General features: G+C 41.3%; 1 protein-coding gene across 2 annotated transcripts in view; it reads right to left on the bottom strand.

Annotated features, from left to right (window-relative positions):
- LOC109042078 (peroxiredoxin 2) overlaps positions 1 to 22,449 on the bottom strand; it is a 46,343-nt gene continuing 23,894 nt past the window's right edge. Inside the window, exons 3-4 of one of the 2 annotated variants that reach the window (XM_072296392.1) lie at positions 10,153 to 10,523; positions 1 to 353 (exon numbers count right to left, since the gene is read on the bottom strand). In XM_072296392.1, the coding sequence (XP_072152493.1) occupies positions 349 to 353; positions 10,153 to 10,523 (376 nt within the window). In that variant the 3' untranslated portion in view covers positions 1 to 348. The remainder of the gene's footprint in view (positions 354 to 10,152; positions 10,524 to 22,449) is intronic. The other variant, XM_019058639.2, reaches the window with a different exon arrangement.

Below are 22,449 nucleotides of genomic sequence, written 5' to 3'. Positions count from 1 at the left end.
TTCAGAAGGAGAAAATAATTATTTTATTGTTAGAGTTGATTTCAATAGAAAATGACAGAGTAAGAAAATAAAACGGGAAAGTATTGTAGATTAAACTCAGAGGGCCACAATCTTCCTTAAGTATAAAAAATGGAAATAGTGAGGATCAGAAGATTCCACCAGGAAAAGTGCAAGTATAGGATATCAATTAACAACAATAACGGTTGGCCAACCCAAAGATTGTAATAAAGGTGTTATTTAAGAAACACTTTTGAAGTATTCTTGAGATCCTTTTGGGTCTGGTTTCATGGTCTTTGAGCCAGGTTTCCATCCAGCAGGACAAACTGAGGACACGAAGAAATTTCTTGATTATTCTTAAAAAAAAAAAAAGAATCCTCACAATATCGAACTTCATTACTTCTTCCTTACTAATGATCCAAGGTATTCAAGAGTAAAGGATGCTTGCAATTTACTGTAGCCAATTTTTAGCGCCTGCAGAATGGCAGAACGTTTTTACAATAGGTCCTAACCTATGCAAATATTACATCATGTGTAGGTCTAAACGTTATTCAAGCGGTCCTCACTCCTCCAGATTTCCTCTGAACACAAATTGTATTCCTCCTCTCCCTAAAATTTTCTTTTTATAAATATTTCCTTTGAATTTAAAGTCGCATTTACATCATGCCCAGACGTTCTGGGACTTCTATTTGCCATCTTTGTCTATCAGAACAGAATCGTCTAGCAAATTGAATCTTGAAATTTCATGCTAAATGCCACCTGTGCATGATTTTACACACATTTTCTCCGAGAGACCTAATCTAGTACCTTCGTTGGCAATTTGCCATCTATCATATTCCTTAAAATGACCCTACTTGAAAAACTATTGGGTAATGATTAAGAATATCGAAAACTCTCTCAACCTCTTTCCAACTTCATGTGTCCTAGTCTCTCCCTTTCTTCATTACAATACACACCACCTTTCCTATCACGGCAAATCCTTCATTCCTTCAAGGGTCAAAATAATTCTAACTAGGCTACCAGCATGAAACTTGGTGAAAATGTAGTTTGAGGTACCTAGAACGGAAATCAATCGGGACCCAAGCTGGATCTTCCATGGTTCCTCGTATTTTGGCCGCCATTTCCCAAGACGGTCATCTTAAGGTAATTTCCATTGTTATCTCATTTTTCAGGCGTTCTAACTTACCTATTAACATGAAAGGCAGGAATATACTTGAGCGTATCTAGAACGAGGAAAAATTGACATTCAAGTCCATTTGGCCTTTTTACCCTTGTTATTGACCGCCATTCTGAAAACTAGCGGTTTAGCGCCGCTTCTTAGATTTTCATTTTTGCGGCTGTGTTGTAATGAGATGTATGAAATTTGGTAGGAATATAGATAAATATATTGAGAACAAAAATCTATCGAGACCCAAGTTCAGTCTGTCTTTTTTACCCTTGCTAATGGCCGCCGTTTTGGAAATAAACAGCCCAGCCCTGCTTCTCCGCATTTTTCTCAGATTTGCGCGACTGTTTTGCAGTCACACACGTGAAACATGAAATTTGGCAGGAAAAATTTTTGTGTTATTTTTAGTTTTTCAGGCCTTTTTAGGACAAAAGTAAAAGAAAAAAGTACTGAGACCTTAAATGTCATCAAAATTGTTCTTAAGGCATCTTTCTGATAATCTTAGGAGCATTAAAAAAAAAAAAAAATGCAGCAAAAAATAACTTGCGGCTCAAAAGTTATGGGCATTCGAAGAGGGGAAGGTTTTGTCAGTATAATCAGACAAAATCGTAACGAACAATCAACCGCGCAGCACATCAATGAGTCAAGTCGAACATTTTATACATTTAGACCTGAAATCTACCAACTGTCATTGACATCATGTCAAATTTTCACTTCAATCCGACGAAAATGAGCCAGGGGACCCCGGGGTGAATTTTTTTGGGGATAAGGACCCTTCCTTTTTAGAAGTTTGAAACGTTGATTTCTCGGAAATTCTTATCACTTTAAAAATTCATATCTCAGTGAGTCTTTCGATTTGAGACCTAATATTTTGCAGAAGTTCATTATTTGGGGGTCTGATCGAGAAAAAAATTCATTAGCAAAATCCGAGTCTGGCGGTTGCATGGCTGGTAGGTTCTGTACAGAATATCCCCAAAAATAAAGATGAAATAATCATACTTTTTGTTTCGTGTACTCAAAAAAATATTCTCCTTCAAAACGAATGTCAAACTGCGTAGCAAACTCTTTCGCCTCGGGTAAAAGAAAAGAGATTGTTTTAGATGATTTTCAGAATTCATTTTGAATCACACTGCCCATCACATGTGAAGAGAGAAGTGCACTGCAAATTAAACCCTGCACACTTGCAGTTGCGAACGCATATCGTCGACCGCGAAAACCTGAGAATCATACGGAAATGAGGTCAGTCACCTGGCGTTAAGGAAGTGGGCTGCTATTTCCAAAATGGCAGTTGATAACAAGGGTAAAGGGCCAGCGAAAGTAGGGTCTCAACGTTTTCGTGTTTCCAACTTACTTGTGGTCAACGTCACACACGAACAAAACAGATCGCTTTTTCCAAGATGGCTGTCACGTCTGGCAGTGAAATGAGTGACCAAACTTGGATCTCGATTCATTTCTATTAGAAACACACTTAGGGATATTCCTGCCAAATTTCACGTGTCTAGCTGCAAAACAGTCGCGCAAATCTGAGAAAAACGCGGAGAAGCAGGACTGGGCTGTTTATTTCCAAAATGGCGGCCATTAGCAAGGGTAAAAAAGACCGACTGAACTTGGGTCTCGATAGATTTTTGTTCTCAATATATTTATGCATATTCCTACCAAATTTCATGCATCTCATTACAACACAGCCGCAAAAATGAAAATCTGAGAAACGGCGCTAAACCGCTAGTTTTCAGAATGGCGGTCAATAACAAGGGTAAAAAGGCCAAATGGACTTGAACGTCAATTTTTCCTCGTTCTAGATACGCTCAAGTATTAGTTCGAGAGCCAGACGACTTTGAGTGACAAACTCGGGATACATGTTTTGACCTCCTAAATCGACTGAATCGACTAAATAATCGACTGCCCCTTGCATGCACTGAAACGGAAAATTTTTGTCTGCCGCCCTCTAGCCTGTGCCATCACGCTCATCTAGGCCCTCAAAGTGGTCCAAAAAACACCATCTGGTGACAAACTCCTGACGCTCGGCAGACAAGTCTATTATTCAAGATCATACCCAGGGTGACTAGAAAAACTTTGTCTGCCACCCTCTAGCCTGTGCCATCACCCTCATCTAGGCCCTCAAAGTGGTCCAAAAAACACCATCTGGTGACAAACTCCTGACGCTCGGCAGACAAGTCTATTATTCAAGATCATACCCAGGGTGACTAGAAAAACTTTGTCTGCCACCCTCTAGCCTGTGCCATCACCCTCATCTAGGCCCTCAAAGTGGTCCAAAAAACACCATCTGGTGACAAACTCCTGACGCTTGGCAGACAAGTTTTAGTGCGGTAGCAGATGGACAAAAAAAGACTCCTGTGTGCAGCTTGTGTAATAAAGTTTGAATGATACATCATTCTCTTCGTTTTTTCGTGTTGAATCCGATTTTCGATGTTGTCAAGTCCAAGAATGATGCTGGTGCCCCCAATTCAAGATGGCGCCCAATTTGGCCGCCCGGGGGTCAAAATTCTAAAATTTGAGAATATTGTCGAGTTTGGTATCCATTTATATGTAATTTTGGTCGTAGAATTCATATCTGGTGTCAAAAAATCATTTCAACCCCTTAGGGACCGTCAAATCCAAGATGGCGGCCAAAATTTCAACTTTAATGATAATTACCCAAGATGCACCTTTCACTGTCGAATGACGTGTCCTCATTCATGTTAATTAGGTCAGAAAACCTACAAGGGAGGTCTACAATGCCACTGCACCCTATGGAGGGCCAGGGTTCACCCCCTCCTACCCCAAATATGGCCGCCGCGGAGGGCATAAATAGTGACATTCTCTCAGAACGTCATAGTAGGTGTCGATTCCTATGTAATTTGAGGCGTAAATTCCAAATTTCAAGTCATAAATCGCAAATTTGAGACTTGCAATGGCTTATACCCTATATGGGGCCAGGAGAACCCCCTCAACCCCCTCTTCTTTCTAATATGGCTGCCATGGGGGGCATAAATAGTGAAATTCTCTCAGGACGTCATGTGAGGTGTCGATTCTTATGTAAGTAGAGGCGTAGATTCCGAATTCCAAATCGGAAATCGTAAATTAGAGGTCTAGAATGCCATTACACCCTACGGGGGGGCCAGGAGCAGCCCCCTACCCTCTTCAAAACGGTCGCCGGGGGGGCATAGTTGCAGTGAAATTCTCTCAAAGTGGCATGTGAGGTGTCGATTCTCATGTCAGTTGAGGCGTAGATTCCGACTTTCAAGTCAGAAATCGTCAATATCTCAAAGTGACAAAAATACTTAAGCATGGCTATCGCTCTGGCCCCCATCTTGGAATAAAGAATGCATCTTGGGTTGGGTTCATTTATGTCGAAAGAGCTGGAAATGAATCGGATAATTTAATGGTGTTTGACATATTTCACCGGTGTTCTTTTTCAAATGTACGCAGAGGATTCATATTGGTTTGTGGGTCTTTCATTATTAGATAACTGGATAATAGATGGTTCTTTTTGTAATCGATTTTCTTCTAGCAGGAGCGTGCGTTTTGTTGCAGATAACGCAGGAAACTGTAGGTGTAGCTTCTACTAGGAGACGAAATCCTGCGCTACAAAAAGCACTCAATTGTCAAGTTGTTTCAATTGCAATTAAACTGAGTGCGTGCATAAACAATAACATGGGAACTTTGAATGCAGATACATACTTCGTCGGCAAATAAATTATATTTTTGTGGGAATTTTTAAAGATGAAAAAAACAGACTCCCATCTGAGTCCTTTGCGTACATAGAAAAAGAATACGCGTGAAATTTGTGAATTACCATTAAAATCACCAATTCAGTTCCAGCTCTTTCGACAAAAATGAACCCAAGCAGCATTTTTAGTCCAAAATGTAGGCCAAAGCGGTTGCCATATTTAAGTATTTTCGTCACTATATGGGATATTTACATTTTTTGACTTGAAATTCGAAATCCACGCCTCAGATTAAAAACAAATCGACACCTACCATGCCGCTTTGAGAGAATTTCACTGTTCCTATGTGGGCGAATATTGGAATAGCGGACATTTCAGGGTGAAAAAAGTCGATAAATCAAGTTCATAATTTCCCTTGGAATTTATGTGTTTTCTTAATTCTGGACGATTTCTGGGATCTGAAAACGTACATGGTCCCAATGTTATCGGATATTTTTCTTAATACAGTTTTGCCTGTACAAACTCATAAGGATATGCCTTTCAACACATGGCAAGCATGATTTTAATGAAAAACATTTCCAAATAAAAAAAAAACTAGCGTGACGGTCGTGAGTTCCCAAGTAAACAGAATTATTACTTGCCAACTAATATTGTTGCGATTCACCAAAAACTTCAACCTGGTAATGATAAATACTTTGTCCCACTTCAGGGCATCCCTGGGCATCACCGACGCCGACCGGATTCCAGTTGCGCTACTTACAAACAGTTTGGTAGGAGCATTTATCTCTAGAGTCTAGCTGTGACGGTCGTGAGTAACCTTTTTCGAACGTTCTTATCCGCTTGTGAACGAATTATAACTGTCTTCTATTTATTTATTTACAATGAAGATGAAGAAACGTATTACAGTATTTCATGATATGCAAGTTCTCAAATAACGGTTTACTCTTTGAGTTGTAACAATGCAAGCTAGGAACCCTATATAGTGTCAGTATGTCTTTGGTCGCAATGCGGGAGACAGTCGTGCGTTTGATAAAGGGTAGAAATTCCCAAAAAAAAAAGAATTTTAGCTAATTTTTTAATGTTTGTTTTTCGTAAAAAGTGTTTTCTTCATATAAAGGCCAAAAAAATAGGAGTAGAACATATTTATATGCCAATAAAATACCAGGGACAAGAAAGTACCTACCATCTTTGAAATTTTCGCATATGTAATAAGTATGCCCCTCCCAGCGGCCGTTCTGGAGAGGAAAGGGGGTTGTTCTTGGCCCCCCCTAAGGTGAAATGGCATTCCAGACCACCAATTTGCAATTTCCGACTTGGAATTCGGAATCTACGCCTCTACTTACATGAGAATCGACACCTCACATGCCACTTTGAGAGAATTTCACTGCAACTATGCCCCCCCGGCGACCGTTTTGAAGAGGGTAGGGGGCTGCTCCTGGCCCCCCGTAGGGTGTAATGGCATTCTAGACCTCTAATTTCCGATTTCCGACTTGAAATTCGGAATCTACGCCTCTACTTACATAAGAATCGACACCTCACATGACGTCCTGAGAGAATTTCACTATTTATGCCCCCCATGGCAGCCATATTAGAAAGAAGAGGGGGTTGAGGGGGTTCTCCTGGCCCCATATAGGGTATAAGCCATTGCAAGTCTCAAATTTGCGATTTATGACTTGAAATTTGGAATTTACGCCTCAAATTACATAGGAAGCCGAGAGAGGAGAATTAAATACTATCAAACTCCTTAAACTAAATCAGTAAAAAAATCTTAATGAGACTATTAGTCATCTTAATCAAAATATTAATATTAAATAAAATCACCATACCGGCCCCATCTGCGGAATTAAACTAAACTAGCTTTCATTAAAGATAGGCGATCTTACCATAATTGATTTAAAAGATCAACACTTACTTTAAGCTTTTTAATGACCTTGAATTTTCTAACCAGGCAGAAAATCCTTGATTTAAGACCACTCTGGCACCCTTGGTGCCATAGGTAGGGGTTTACCTACTATGACGTTCTGAGAGAATGTCACTATTTATGCCCTCCGCGGCGGCCATATTTGGGGTAGGAGGGGGTGAACCCTGGCCCTCCATAGGGTGCAGTGGCATTGTAGACCTCCCTTGTAGGTTTTCTGACCTAATTAACATGAATGAGGACACGTCATTCGACAGTGAAAGGTGCATCTTGGGTAATTATCATTAAAGTTGAAATTTTGGCCGCCATCTTGGATTTGACGGTCCCTAAGGGGTTGAAATGATTTTTTGACACCAGATATGAATTCTACGACCAAAATTACATATAAATGGATACCAAACTCGACAATATTCTCAAATTTTAGAATTTTGACCCCCGGGCGGCCAATTTGGGCGCCATCTTGAATTGGGGGCACCAGCATCATTCTTGGACTTGACAACATCGAAAATCGGATTCAACACGAAAAAACGAAGAGAATGATGTATCATTCAAACTTTATTACACAAGCTGCACACAGGAGTCTTTTTTTTGTCCATCTGCTACCGCACTAAAACTTGTCTGCCAAGCGTCAGGAGTTTGTCACCAGATGGTGTTTTTTGGACCACTTTGAGGGCCTAGATGAGGGTGATGGCACAGGCTAGAGGGTGGCAGACAAAGTTTTTCTAGTCACCCTGGGTATGATCTTGAATAATAGACTTGTCTGCCGAGCGTCAGGAGTTTGTCACCAGATGGTGTTTTTTGGACCACTTTGAGGGCCTAGATGAGGGTGATGGCACAGGCTAGAGGGTGGCAGACAAAGTTTTTCTAGTCACCCTGGGTATGATCTTGAATAATAGACTTGTCTGCCGAGCGTCAGGAGTTTGTCACCAGATGGTGTTTTTTGGACCACTTTGAGGGCCTAGATGAGCGTGATGGCACAGGCTAGAGGGCGGCAGACAAAAAAGGACCCTACAACAAAACGGCCAAATCGGCCTAAACACGGAATCGTACGATTTTCTCAGGGATGACAGAGGGTCTTCCCAAACACTCAAAACTGGTCATATTTTTTGCCTAACCCCCAGGGAAAAGGGGGGAGAGGGGGTCAAAGTCAAAACCTTTAAATTAGCATAACTTCTCAACGGTTTGTCGTAGAAAGATGATCTTGGTGTCAAAATTCCCAGAAAAATGAGAGCTTTCAGAATATATGTATGAAATTAATTAAATTTCAAAATTTGACCCACTTTTGGGGCATTTTACAAGGTCCCCCTTTCGTAAATTTTCGTTTTTTGAGATTTTCGGTTGTTTGGTTCGCACGGATCAAAACAAAAACAATTTCAAATGAAAGTAGAGCGTTTAAGCTTTAAAACAAGCCCAAGATAATCTTGGGGAAACGATTAGAAGCGGAGTTATGAGTCTTCAAAGTTGACGCGGCGCGCGGGAACCTTGTATGTTCCGAGTCTCAAGGTCACCTGCGCGCCCCGAATTGCCTGCAGGTTGCAAGTTTTTGTGTTTTTATGCTTCTGTGGGTCATTTTTAATGTAAATCATTCAATGAAGATAGAATAATCGAAATTTTTTAATTTTACGGGAGGAGCGAGAGGGGGCTTAGAGTATCAACCATTATGTCCATCATACCTCATTAAACATTTGCTGACGATGACGATTCTGCTCTTATAATTTAGAAGAAACCATGGACCCTCAGTTCAAATATACATATGCTCCATACAGAACTGAACCATTTAGAAATTACAACCCATTGATGCCAAATTTTGGGGTACCCCTAATTTTAAAATTTTTTAATTGAGCTATAAGCTACAGCGCTTGACGGAACTCACTTGGTAAAGCCAAATAGTTTCTCGTAGAAGCAGACGAGCTTTGAGCTTCAAGACAAGTCTCAGTTATTCTTGAGGGGGCTATTTGAAACGCAGTTAAAATTTTTTGACGTTAATGTGGTGTACCTCGCCGAAGGCCCATTGTGTAAAATTAAAAAATTCTGATTAAACTATCTTCATTGAATGATTTACATTAAAAATGACCTACAGAAGCATAAAAACACAAAAACTTGCAACCTGCAGGCAATCCGGGGCGCGCAGGTGACCTTGAGACTCGGAACATACAAGGTTCCCGCGCGCCGCGTCAACTTTGAAGACTCATAACTCCGCTTCTAATCGTTTCCCCAAGATTATCCTGGGCTTGTTTTAAAGCTTAAACGCTCTACTTTCATTTGAAATTGTTTTTGTTTTGATCCGTGCGAACCAAACAACCGAAAATCTCAAAAAACGAAAATTTACGAAAGGGGGACCTTGTAAAATGCCCCAAAAGTGGGTCAAATTTTAAAATTTAATTAATTTCATACATATATTCTGAAAGCTCTCATTTTTCTGGGAATTTTGACACCAAGATCATCTTTCTACGACAAACCGTTGAGAAGTTATGCTAATTTAAAGGTTTTGACTTTGACCCCCTCTCCCCCCTTTTCCCTGGGGGTTAGGCAAAAAATATGACCAGTTTTGAGTGTCTGGGAAGACCCTCTATCATCCCTGAGAAAATCGTACGATTCCGTGTTTAGGCCGATTTGGCCGTTTTGTTGTAGGGTCCTTTCCGTTTCTGTGCATGCAAGGCTATCGGTTTAGGGGGTCAAAACATGTATCCCGAGTTTGTCACTCAAAGTCGTCTGGCTCTCGGACTATATATTCCTGTCAAATTTCATGTTAATAGGTAAGTTAGAACGCCTGAAAAATGAGATAACAATGGAAATCAGCTTAAGATGACCGTCTTGGGAAATGGCGGCCAAAATACGAGGAACCATGGAAGATCCAGCTTGGGTCCCGATTGATTTCCGTTCTAGGTAGGTACCTCAAACCACATTTTCACCAAGTTTCATGTTGGTTGCCTAATTTGAACTGTCAGGGTGATCTTAGACCCTAAGCGACTCCACTAAACATTTCCATCCGTCTTAGGAATCTCATGTTTCTTGCATCCCCCCCTCTTTCTTCTCGCACTTGCTTCTGTCGAAACTAGGCTGAGAAAAAATGGGAGATTCGACCTTTATTTGATCAACTCTCCCAGAAGTTTGGATGATTCGAACTATGTGTGATCAACTCTCTGAGAAGTTATCAAATTAAACCAACTTAAAAATATATTTCATTTCTTGATGCTCTCACAATTTCTGTATGTTGTATTGAGCAAAGATAGGAACCCTGTGCTTAAATGTGTCCAATCAAAATGTATGACTGTAAACAGTAAACGTTAAACCTTTACTAGTCATCAAAAGGTCATTTTTATTATAAACACACCCCCCCAAAGAAAAACACCCACACACCCACACCAGCAACAAACAAAATTTAAAAAGTTTCGGTGGCTCACCTTCTCCATGAATGTCTGTATACTGGAAAGCCTGGACAAGACGGAGGGTTTCATCAACTGAGCGACCAACGGGCAAATCATTGATGGTAATTTGACGTAAGTTTCCTTTCCCGTCAATGATGAATAATCCTCGGTAAGGGATTCCAGTTTCTTCGTTAAGGACGCCATATTCACGTGCAATTTTCCCAGACTTGTCAGCCAAAAGTGGAATACTCATTTCTCCCAATCCTCCTTGCTTCCGCGGAGTGTTTACCCAGGCCAGATGACTGAAATGACTGTCAGTTGAGGCTGCAACAACTTCACATCCGATTTTACGAAATTCATCAATACGGTCGGAGAAGGCGATTATTTCAGTTGGACAAACAAAAGTGCTGAAAAGAAAGAAGATGATAAGGATAAAAATAAGTTTTTCAAGAAAATATAATACTAAATGGACTCGTGCAATTATGATTTTCACAAATCATTTCCACATTCTGATATACAATCTTGGAGTTTGCTATCTTTATAACAAACGCCGAAAAAGATCCAGGATTGCTTAAAGAGCCCAGAAGAAGAATACCTAAGAAGTCATGCTCCAAGTCTGCAGACCTTCCCACCTTCACCGCCACTCTTTCGTGGGTTTTCTTTTCATTTTTCCAGACACAAATACAATTCATTATCCATCACAAGATTCAAACACAATTCATAACGAGATTACAAATAGAATACAGAAATATGGAGTCGAAGGGATTTGCGATCGAATTCTGGAATTTCAAATCCGAGGTACCACCGCTCAAAGTTAGTCAAAGCCGGTTTTACACAATCGGAAATCACTGACAGAACTGCACGGCTTTCAGTTCATCGTGCGAAAGGACTCTCGTATGGTCCATTGATTGTAAGGAGTAGTCAGACATCTGAATTGGACAGATTTTTTAGCTCAGGCTTCCGGGTTGCGACGTTGCCATTTGAAGTGGAGATCTTTAAAAATCCACAACTCGGCTGCATTTTACCCAAATTCGATGAGCGTTTTGTTTAAAATTTTACTCTTTAATGGAGTGTGAGTCAATGGGTCTACTCAGCACTAGGTGGCACTTACGCGGTTTTGACAGTTCTTTGCAGGAATTCTCTACTGAACCGTCGTTCTACTGGACCTAGGTACACCACTGGAAAGCTTCAATGGAGATGTTGCATGTGTGAAGAATTTGCGATTTGACCGTTGATTCTTATGTAAAAGTTCGCGAGAAACACGATGGTGCCACTGGTTTCCTCTGAAATCAACTCCCAGGCTCAAAAAAAGCTCTCAAGTTGAGGCCAATATGGAGGGGATATCCCACCCTACCCTGAGAGTCCACGTCTACATCAAGACAAACTCTCCATGCAAAGATAGGGAGCAAATACATTAGCAGGGTTGCCGTGTTTTCAGTTTTGGAGTCCCCAAATAAAGTGGCAATCCTGCTGATGTAATTGCTCCCTATCTTTGCATGGAGAGTTTGTCTTGATGTAGAGGTGGACTCTCAGGGTAGGGTGGGATATCCCCTCCATTTTGGCCTCAACTTGAGAGCTTTTTTGGAGCTTGGGAGTTGATTTCAGAGAAAACCAGTGGTACCATCCTGTTTCTCGCGAACTTTTACATAAGAATCTACGGTCAAATCGCAAATTCCTCAAAAATGCAACATCTCCATTAGGAGTAAATTATTTTTAAAAAAAGTTCATCGAATTCGGAGGAAACGCAGCGGAATGGGGTTGTTGCATGCATTTTTTTTTTAATTCAGTTTCTACAAGTTGGTGGTGTGCTGATTGTTAAGGTATTTTTTTAAAAAATTTCTGATGATTGGAACATGGAGAAAAAGCGTCGAAAGTTGAGAAACGATTTGAAACGGGGTTCTTTCCCGCGCCTCGAAATCACGTGACTCTGACGTCACAACGCATGTCCACGGGTTTTTGCTATCTAAACTGCGAGCTAATATGAGTCTTTTTAAAAAATCAGGAAAAATCGAGTTTTCCGATTAATCTCATTTTTTTTTATCTTGATGGATACCTGGAGATAAGATGAATCAATTACGGACTGGGTTTTTGGCTCTTCACGACGATTTCTGGGTCGGAGAGTGAGTTAAAAATCGCTCCTTTCCCAATTTCTTCACAGAGCGAAGGAGCCGCTCGGCGGTGCGCAGCAGCCGGCCCTGCTCGGGGTTTTCCGGCAGCGTCCGCTCATCATCGTAGCCAATCGGAGCTCGAGATGAACTTAACCTAACCTAACCTCCACTAGATAAACACGCGGTCAAGATGTGGGTAGTGGCGGCGAGGTGAGACTCCCGCGTAGTTTGACCAACTGTACTGCAGCCAATGAAAATCGTTTATTTTCAACTTGAATTTGATGGAACTTTGACGGGCTTTTTCGGGCTTAAGGACTTCATTTTTGACTTTTTGAACGTTACCATCGTTTTTATCGTTAAAAGTACTATGACTATAAATTTTTTATTCTCAAATCCCTCACCCATGCAACAACCCCATTATGAATTTTAAAGATTTTTCCTTTACATAATGGAAACGTCGCACAGTGGATACAGTCAACCAGAGAGGTCGGACATGAAATGTTGAACTAAATCTGCAAATTTTGATGTTTAATTCGTCACATAATAAATTATAACGGAGGCTTCTGAAATAAAAGAGCGACCCCAAAAACGACCGTTTTGTGGCAAAATCCCCTCCCACTGGCAGGGGCCCGCGACACCCTAGCAGCGGTATCCTCCCTCATTAAGTTATCCCTCCCTGTCCTTCCCTTTCCCGTCCCTTCCTTGTCCCTTCACACGGTAAATCACTCTCTCTTTGGAGATGCAAAAATCCTACGTTCCACCTTCCAGGTCCGTACCTGTTCCTTCTCCTCCCCTCCTTTCCTTTACTCTCCTCTTGCTTCTATTTCTCCCTCCCATACCTATACTTCGGATTGCCCCAACTTTACATCTTTGGCTCGGGATCTTCCGGAGTGTCCAATTTGGTCAAGTGGCTCTACTCCCTCTCTCTCTTCTCCTTCCCCCTTTCGAGTCTCCCCACTACCTTGGGAGTTTTAGTCCTTTTCCTGACCCCGAGCCTCCCTCCGAGTTTAGTGTTCCCATCTTTGGCTGGGCTCTATTTAACCCTTCTCCCCATGCCCTCCCTACATGCCTACCTCAGCTGGTATCACTCCGCCCCACTCCCATCACTACCGAAAGTTATACGCCGCCACTCCCCCCCCCCTTCTTGCCGCTTTCCATCCCCTTCTTTATACATCCTTCCTTTTCTAAATCCTTTCTAGCAAGTCCTGAAATAAAAATACTAGAACCGACCGACACCAGCACTCCGACTAACTGTGCTGACTCCGTCAGAACTCCATTTGGTTGATCGCTTCATACCCCTGCTCGTACAGCCAATACAGCTTGTCCACAACCCTGACCTTCCCTCTCTCACTTGGAGACAGACACGTGGAGACTGTGGTTGACGAAGTCTCCGCATCTTGAAATCCTCGTTCTTGTTGTGCCTACATACCTAAGAGAGGTTCGAAGCCGCGTAAGCTTTTTGCTCATACAACGACTTACCTACCTTGCCTATGGGTTGAAATGAGGATCCCTCACCGTATCGGCGGAACAACTCCAATCACACGACCAACCCCCCCCCCCCCTTATCGCCGATGCCAGCCGCTTCACCCTCTCAGGGGTGACTACAGGGGGCGGGTGACAAGAATTTCACTACGGGCGGCGGACGCCCTATATTTTAGAGCAGCTTCCACGTAGGGCTTGGTCTGCTCCTTCCCGTATTAGTAAGAGCAGTCAGCTTTTCAACGAGTCCATCTCTTGAGAGTTGGTTTGCTCGGCTCTAAGCGTTACTACTAATACAAAAAACGCGGGGCGGGACCGCGCTGGGACTATCCATCGCGCCTATCACTTGCGCTACAGGCCGGCCGGTAGCGACTGTTAGCGCCACGGTTTTATCCTTCCTCCGCTGAGGATCCTGTGGTCTGTGCGGTTGGCACAGGTTCGTCGTGGACGTGGTGCTAGAGCGAGAGGCGCACATTGGGACGAGCCCATTACAGAAACGGGACATTCACGGTAAAAATGAAAATCATTAAAAGCAAGAACCAAAGGTGTAGAAGTTACCTGGAGGGTCTAAACCTCCAGAATAACGAAGATTTTAACAATTTAATTGAGGAATATTCAAATGACAGCCGTAGAGAAACGCGTGTTTCGGTAAGATGAAAAAAAAGAGGCAAAAGCGCACGTATACAAATTTTGCTCCTCTAGCTTCCGAGATGATTTTAAATGCAATTTTTTGTTTTAACAATTGAATGCAAACATAGACTATTCGTTTACGTCTTTGGTGATGATTACTTTTTACTTCCTGGGGGTCACAGAGTGAATTCAAAATCGGCAAGTCAAAAAACTAAAATTCAAACTTCAATTAGAGTTTTAAAAAAATGTCCAGACTTGTCCAAGAAACGGTTTGCAAATCGAGATTCTACGTATCCTTAGCTTTCAGAAGCACATTAGTTTTCATCCGACTTCTTCCGACTTTGGAAGTTACAAGGGAAAACATGAGCGCGGTTTGCTTAAAATCGAGCGCTTTCACAGGCCAATTGACGGTTGAGGTTTGAGGTTGAGTGCAACGGGCTATGTTGCTAGCCGCCGCGCCGCTGCGTTGCTCATCAGCTTGCTGCGATGCTCATCTGATATCTAGGATACGGATCAATATCGTCTTTTTTTATAGACCGATTTTTTATTTTTAATTTGTAGAACAAACAACAACAAGAATCGGATGATGTCGCGATGGAAACGGTGGTGCTTAGAATCGAGGCTGACATTAAAAATTTAATTTTAACCGAAGTAGACGGTTTGACAGTGTCCCATGATTTGTATTCCACCATGTTCGATGGGAAAATTTGCAATATATTAAGTGGCAATAAATCCTCATTCTTATGGACGATATCTCAGAAGTGCAGAAAAGACCCCTAAGAAGCTCGGAGTTTCTAAAGTATGGAATTTTGCCTTGGCATCTCAAGATTGAAACTTTTGAGTGTCTGATGCATTTTTCGTATAATCAAGATTTTAGAAAGTGACGCTCAAAAACGGAAGAAGAAAAGTCCTTGAAAAAAAAACGGGGAAAAAACAGCATCTGTGTCAAAGAATGATAATATTTGGGAGCAACTTATTCGTTTATGATTTTCGGATTCACTTTTAATGTCTGCCCATTGATGAACTCATTCCCCTATAGTCAAATATCGCTGCGGTTTTCGATAGGTAAGAAGATGGTGGGGGGGGGGGGGTGTTTATTCTTAATAGAAGCATTTTTTGATTTCAGGATCAGTGAATTCATTTTCTTTTTCAATGAAAAAAAGCAAACGGCACGCGCGTTAAATCTCTACCATAATCATGCTAATCTGTTTATCAAATAGATTAAAACAGAGACTTGGCAACACAATTTTTTGGCGGGATTGTCACAATGAACCAAATTCTGAACATAACATTGGATTCCTTTTCCCAAAAAGACCGAAAATGTCAAGGTTTGAGAAGATCGGCGAAAAATTATCGTCTAATGTGCGAATGTCCCGTTTTGACACCTTTTCGTCCCACTGTCAGGCGTGTCCAGTGAGTCTGAGTACTCGGATGAGGAATTCGTCTGAAGCGCGACAACCCTGGCTCCCAATTTCTTCATTTACTCGCTTCGGACCTTCGTCCATCACACCCAGGTGGGCAAGGCCCATCTAAATCTTGAGGTAAAATCTCGCGCCGATCCTTGGGCAGAGCTCGAACATTGTTCTACCCCGAAACTCAGCTTCCTAAACCTTCGGCCATGCTTCGGTTGTAACGTGGTCCGTTTTCACTCGCCAATTGATCGTGGTGGAACTATTGGAGAGAACGATATCCACGCCAAAGAGTTTGACCACCCCCTGCTTCAGGCTAATGCGATCCTCTGCGCATCGAGAGCCTGAACGACCATGCTTGGCAGTAGCACTCCGACTGCCACTTGGAGTGGTGCAGCGGATGTTGTGGCGTATGCGGCAGAAACGCCAATAATGTAGGATTTCTGGGCGGAGTGTAAGGGCCGGGCCACAGGGGAAATCCTGCACCTATGCCCTCAGTCCTCAGCGGCATATGTAGGAACTGACAGGATTGGCCCCTTTTGGATACCAAAGAGGCACCTGAAATTAGCCTCTCTGCGGGAGACAAACTCCCGCAGAACCAATAACAGACGTCTAATTTTCCCAGCAACGTGACGTGCGTGGGGTTCAAAGGTAAGTTCTATATAAATTATGACCTAAGGTACCTTCCACTGTCCAAAAAGGGAGGTCCTTCTTGAGAAGCGTGTTCATGAAGAGGTTGGGACCTGTAATCCCAGTTTCTCGCAGTCCACCTGCATCTTGCAGTTTGAGTCTTTCTTACGACGAAAATTGATAAGTCCGAATTTGAAACCCAGGCCACAGCCAGATGCGAACTGATTGTGAGCTGTCATTTAATAGTTGGGGAGGGCAAGACTCTAGAACGACGTGTTGGAGTGTGTCTCTATGGCTTCCATGGGGGTGTGACCCGTTGAACTCCAGCCGTTTGCGGAAAGCCGCCGTTGGTGTTGATATTGTGGTTGTTATTCGCTAATTCGTATATTGTTCGATAAGGGTGTCGGTCGGTCGTTAGCAGGGCGTTACAGGCTGATGCTGAGCCTCAGTTCGGCTGGCTCAGAGCTATTGACCTGGCATAGCCTTGCCCTTGTCCGGAGGTAGCGGCTTGTTTTCCGCCTGAGTGAGCTTTAACCTGTTGCAAACTTTTGCTAGAGCAAAAATAAGATTGTTTCTCATGGAAAGTGTCTCAACAATCACGATGAGCGCATCGGCAAGGTCTGAAATGCACTTCTTACTCCACAATTTGCATAAGAAAACGTTTTTTCGAGCTTCCCGCTTCAAAAACGATACCATGGCACAGGTGAACATTTCGTTAGAGGAGTCATTCCATCTGAACTTGAATTTCTGAAAAAATCAATTTTTGGTCATTTTGAACTCTAACCGGCGGCCATTTTGGAAATTTTGTTTTTTTTTTAAAATCTAACGTCAAATTCCGCTTTCCGCCTGTGTGAGCTTTAACCTGTTGCAAACTTTTGCCAGAGCATTGGATGCAGAATTTGGAGAGAATTTGGAGCAATTTGGACTTCATTTTGCAATTAGGAACTATTACTATCTGATCATCCATGAGCGCATCTAGGTATCTGTATACATATACATGTACCTAGATGCGCTACTGTGCACCTGTGCGCTTCAGAAAGTAATAGTTCCTAATTGCAAAATGAAGTCCAAACGAGAATAATTTTCCTCGTTCTAGTGATTCCTAGCGGAAAGCAATGGGCTTGCGCCGGATACAGGAAACTCAAATACCCGGGACCTTACGTGCCAGTGGAAACACGAAGTTGTGCCCTCATTACGAAATGCGTCTTAGCGACTTGGAGCGGGGAGTCTACTATGGCGAAATGGGCCTGTTGCAAACTTTTGCTAGAGCAAAAATAAGAGGTTTTCCTCATCGACAATGTCTCAAAAATCACGACGAGCGCATCGGCAAACTCTGAAATGCACTCCTAACTTCACAATCTGCGTAAGAAATACTCGTTTTTTTAAGCTTCCCGCTTTAAAAAGGATACAACAGCACAGGTGAACATTTCATTAGAGGAGTCGTTCCATTCTTTCCCTGCTCAACATGGACGATGCTGCCGCGCGCAAGTTGAGGAGAGCACGAGGTCAATCGAGGCGGATATCTATCAACGCGAGCAAAATATGAATGTTAACACGCAGATTGTTATGAGGTGGTTAGAATCACACCCCCCGTCACATGTGTGTGTGTGTGGGTGGTGCCGTCACATGTGTTTTGGCGGATTGGCGTCGGCTGTGTTAAATATTGCGTATTGTCCTTGTGAGCAGGGATTGGATGGAATGACTCCTCTAACGAAATGTTCACCTGTGCCATGGTATCGTTTTTGAAGCGGGAAGCTCGAAAAAACGCTTTCTTATGCAAATTGTGGAGTAAGAAGTGCATTTCAGACCTTGCCGATGCGCTCATCGTGATTGTTGAGACACTTTCCATGAGAAACAATCTTATTTTTGCTCTGGCAAAAGTTTGCAACAGGTTAAAGCTCACACAGGCGGAAAGCGGAATTTGACGTTAGATTTTAAAAAAAAAACAAAATTTCCAAAATGGCCGCCGGTTAGAGTTCAAAATGACCAAAAATTGATTTTTTCAGAAATTCAAGTTCAAATTTGTTTATCTTATGCCAAAATACTCTCAAATTCCAAGTTTTAGGCAAATCCATCAGCAAAAAACCGAGGTGACAATTTTCGGCCATTTTAAACTTTAACCGGCGGCCATTTTGGAAATTTTGGTTTTTTGAAAATCTAACATCAAATTCGTTTTTCTCGTGTCAAAATACCCATACATACCTATTTTCGCGCAAATCCATCGACAAATAACCGATGTGAATTTTCGGCTATTTTGAACTTTAACCGGCCGCCATTTTGAAACGGTTTGAGATGTTGACTTCGGGTTTGCGCGAAAAGTTTTCTTTTTTTATGTCTTTCAAACGAGCTATCACAAAGGGGGTCTTCCCATTTGAAAATTAAAAGTTGGGGGCCGTTGCCCCCCTAAAGGAGGCCCCCCTGAAAATTTTAGGGGGACCAAAAAGTAGCTCCCTTTGACCTAGGAATATCCCCCAAGTTTCAAATCTTTACCTCAATTAGGTATACAGTTAGAGGGGGGTGGAAGGGACTTTTGGATCACCCTGTAGAGAAACAAATGATACATGCATTATTTCTAGAGCCAGAAATAGTCCTTCCTTATTGCAAAACGTAGTATAGTGTGAAGGTACGGAGATGTGCATCTGAGAATAGGGTGGTACTCATTATGCAAACCTGCGGGCTGATAGCTGAAATTGGTAGACAAATAAGACGAAGGGAAAAGAGAGCGATCCTATCAATGGAAGCAGGAGGTTGCAGTGGACATGGAGGTAAGTAATAGGCTAACAGCAACCCGTGAGAGACCCCAAAAATAGTGCATCATTGTTCCCCTCAATAACCAACAATAACCACCTATTTCAACCAATAAGATCACTCCATTTTCCCTCTGTCTTATAAGTTTAATAATTTTAACAATCAGCTTCCTTAGCACGGTAGAAATGGGCGGCGTTTAAAGCCGACAACATAAGACGGAGCACCAGGAGGTGACAATAGGGTGCGGCTTATTTGTATGCTAAAAAAAAAGTTGGAAAAGTTCAGCTCCCCGGTTTCCAATAGGTGCCAATACATAAAAAAAAAAAAAATTCCTGTAAAGTTTCAGACCGATTGGAGCATTTCTAGAACCTCCGCCGGGGACGTTTTTACCGAAAAATCGATTTTTTTACTTTTGCCTCTAAATAGCTCGCCCTGTGATCAAAAATGGGTTTTCTTCTGCAAGAAAAGCGCGTCGTAGCGAAAAAATGCTTTTTTTCTAAATGAAAGTCCGTGAAATTTTACACAAGAATCATATTAGATATGACGAGAAATTTCGAAAAAATCACCAATAAAATTCATCCATCGGGACAGATCTTCAAGCTCAAAAAATTGTGCCTGCACTCCGATAGTATATGCAAAAAAAAAAAAAAAAAAAAGTTGGCCACTCAAATAGGTTCTGGGGGGTGATACAACTACAAGTTGTACACTCTTGCAAGCAAATTTTCTGATTTTTTTCTTTTTTATCGAAGTAAGTCCAAAAATACCACCCATTATTTTCCTTTTAGTGCTTTAAGTTATAGAACCTGTTTTTACTATGAAGAGGGCCTTCAAAGAGAAAATATGGATACAAAAATTTAAAATGCCCAGAACACTGACCAATAAAGTTTTTTACGGTTAAATAAACTGCAAGCTTTCAAAATTTTTAAAAAAAAAAATTGCTACTACGGTCATAACGAAGTGTTTAAATGACAGACCTGCATATTTGCTAGGAACCATCCGGAATTTTTAAATGTTAGATTACGGCTCTCTTATTTTGGACGCATTTTACCACTATGGTGCGAAGGCCGCGAATGAGCGCGAATCAGGAACAATGTTCTGTGTTTCTTTACATTTGAACCAAGGGTTCGATATTATATCGAATGATGTAGCAAGTAAATTAGTCTATTTAGTGAACACGGTACTGCTTGTCAGCAGATGGGTCACGTCATCGTTTCGTTAGTTTTCACGCGCGGTTTAATGATTTGCATCTGTTGAATCTAATACAATTTATTGTTCCTACTAGATCTAATTTTACCATGCGCATTAGGAAAGAATATTTTAAAAGGTTACAGCCTGTGTCAGACATTGTGTCTGATAAATTCCTGTCCAAAGAAGCAGTAGTTCGTTATTTTTTATTCGAGCATAATGTGCAAAAAAAAAGGAAGGAAAGAGAGTGCAGAGGTTGTTGTGCAAAAATTTAGATATTCTAAATATTTTTTTTTTTTTTCAAAATTTTTGAATCTTATGGTATATTAACTGAGAAAAACTTTATTGGTAAAACCCCGCAATGTGCCTCTTGACGGCCCGTGGCTAAATAAGAGAGCCGTAATCTAACATTTAAAAATTCCGGATGGTTCCTAGCAAATATGCAGGTCTGTCATTTAAACACTTCGTTATGACCGTAGTGGCAATTTTTTTTTTTAAAAATTTTGAAAGCTTGCAGTTTATTTAACCGTAAAAAACTTTATTGGTCAGTGTTCTGGGCATTTTAAATTTTTGTATCCATATTTTCTCTTTGAAGGCCCTCTTCATAGTAAAAACAGGTTCTATAACTTAAAGCACTAAAAGGAAAATAATGGGTGGTATTTTTGGACTTACTTCGATAAAAAAGAAAAAAATCAGAAAATTTGCTTGCAAGAGTGTACAACTTGTAGTTGTATCACCCCCCAGAACCTATTTGAGTGGCCAACTTTTTTTTTTTTTTTTTTGCATATACTATCGGAGTGCAGGCACAATTTTTTGAGCTTGAAGATCTGTCCCGATGGATGAATTTTATTGGTGATTTTTTCGAAATTTCTCGTCATATCTAATATGATTCTTGTGTAAAATTTCACGGACTTTCATTTAGAAAAAAAGCATTTTTTCGCTACGACGCGCTTTTCTTGCAGAAGAAAACCCATTTTTGATCACAGGGCGAGCTATTTAGAGGCAAAAGTAAAAAAATCGATTTTTCGGTAAAAACGTCCCCGGCGGAGGTTCTAAAAATGCTCCAATCGGTCTGAAACTTTACAGGAATTTTTTTTTTTTTTTATGTATTGGCACCTATTGGAAACCGGGGAGCTGAACTTTTCCAACTTTTTTTTTAGCACACAAATAAGCCGCACCCTATGGTGACCATGAAGCTGCGCATCCAATTCTGCCGTGATAGCGAAGAGGCCCGGCTGTAAGTTTGAAAATGAAGTTTTAAGAAAATGGGCTCAGAAGCGCCTGAGCGGAAAATTGTATTGTAAGAGGCTTGACCTCCGTTCTTTGTCAAATTCCAACCAATGATCCGAGAAATTCTTAGTAATCGTTTCGATGATTAAAAATCGACCGATTTTATTTCAATTATATAACTTAAAATGGGAATTATTCATTTTCATACATATAAAGCTAGCCGCAAGTACTATCTTCTGCATGCTTTCCTGGTGGCGCTTTAGATACAAAGCAAACACATTTTCAGGTTACAAATTGGCAAAGAAAGGCGGCATTTTACCTCATAGTACTGTTTTTATTGGCTCTTTGGAGGGGTAATGTTCCTTACGGCTGTTATGTCTGAAAAAACGTATTTTTGGCGCATTACGGCTTTCTCAAATATCTCGTTCTCATACAAATCAAACGAATTTTGCTGTTTTAACCATTTCATTGATTTCATGTAAAATAGATTAGACCACTTTTGAAAGAAATTCGATTTCGAAAATTAGAAACTTAGGTACGGCCCTCTTCGCTATCATGACGAAATTTTTTGCAGGTATTAGAGTCTCTTGGTAGAGAGAGTTGCGGCACGTCGGCTCATAGATGTCACAAACTAGAGATAAAAATTACAGTGATTGAATATTTTTCGCAGTTCTTCATTGTCTTTGATCTACTCATTCCCCAATTCCTTTCCTCCAATCCTTCTCTTATCCGTTCATTTCTAAAAATGCCCTGATTCCCCAGTTCATTATCTTTGGAGTTGGTAAAAATGTAATCCTTATTCCGATTTGTGACACTTTAAGTGCCTAAAATACAGGAGCCAATCAGAAATGGATTGCTAGTGTCTTTACTATTATTATGAAGGGGCTCCAGCAGGTATCGCAGCAAAAATAGAC

This window comes from Bemisia tabaci, chromosome 2 (assembly GCF_918797505.1).
Source record: "Bemisia tabaci chromosome 2, PGI_BMITA_v3".
NCBI lineage: Eukaryota > Metazoa > Arthropoda > Insecta > Hemiptera > Aleyrodidae > Bemisia > Bemisia tabaci.
This window is presented reverse-complemented; position numbering and strand designations above follow the sequence as displayed.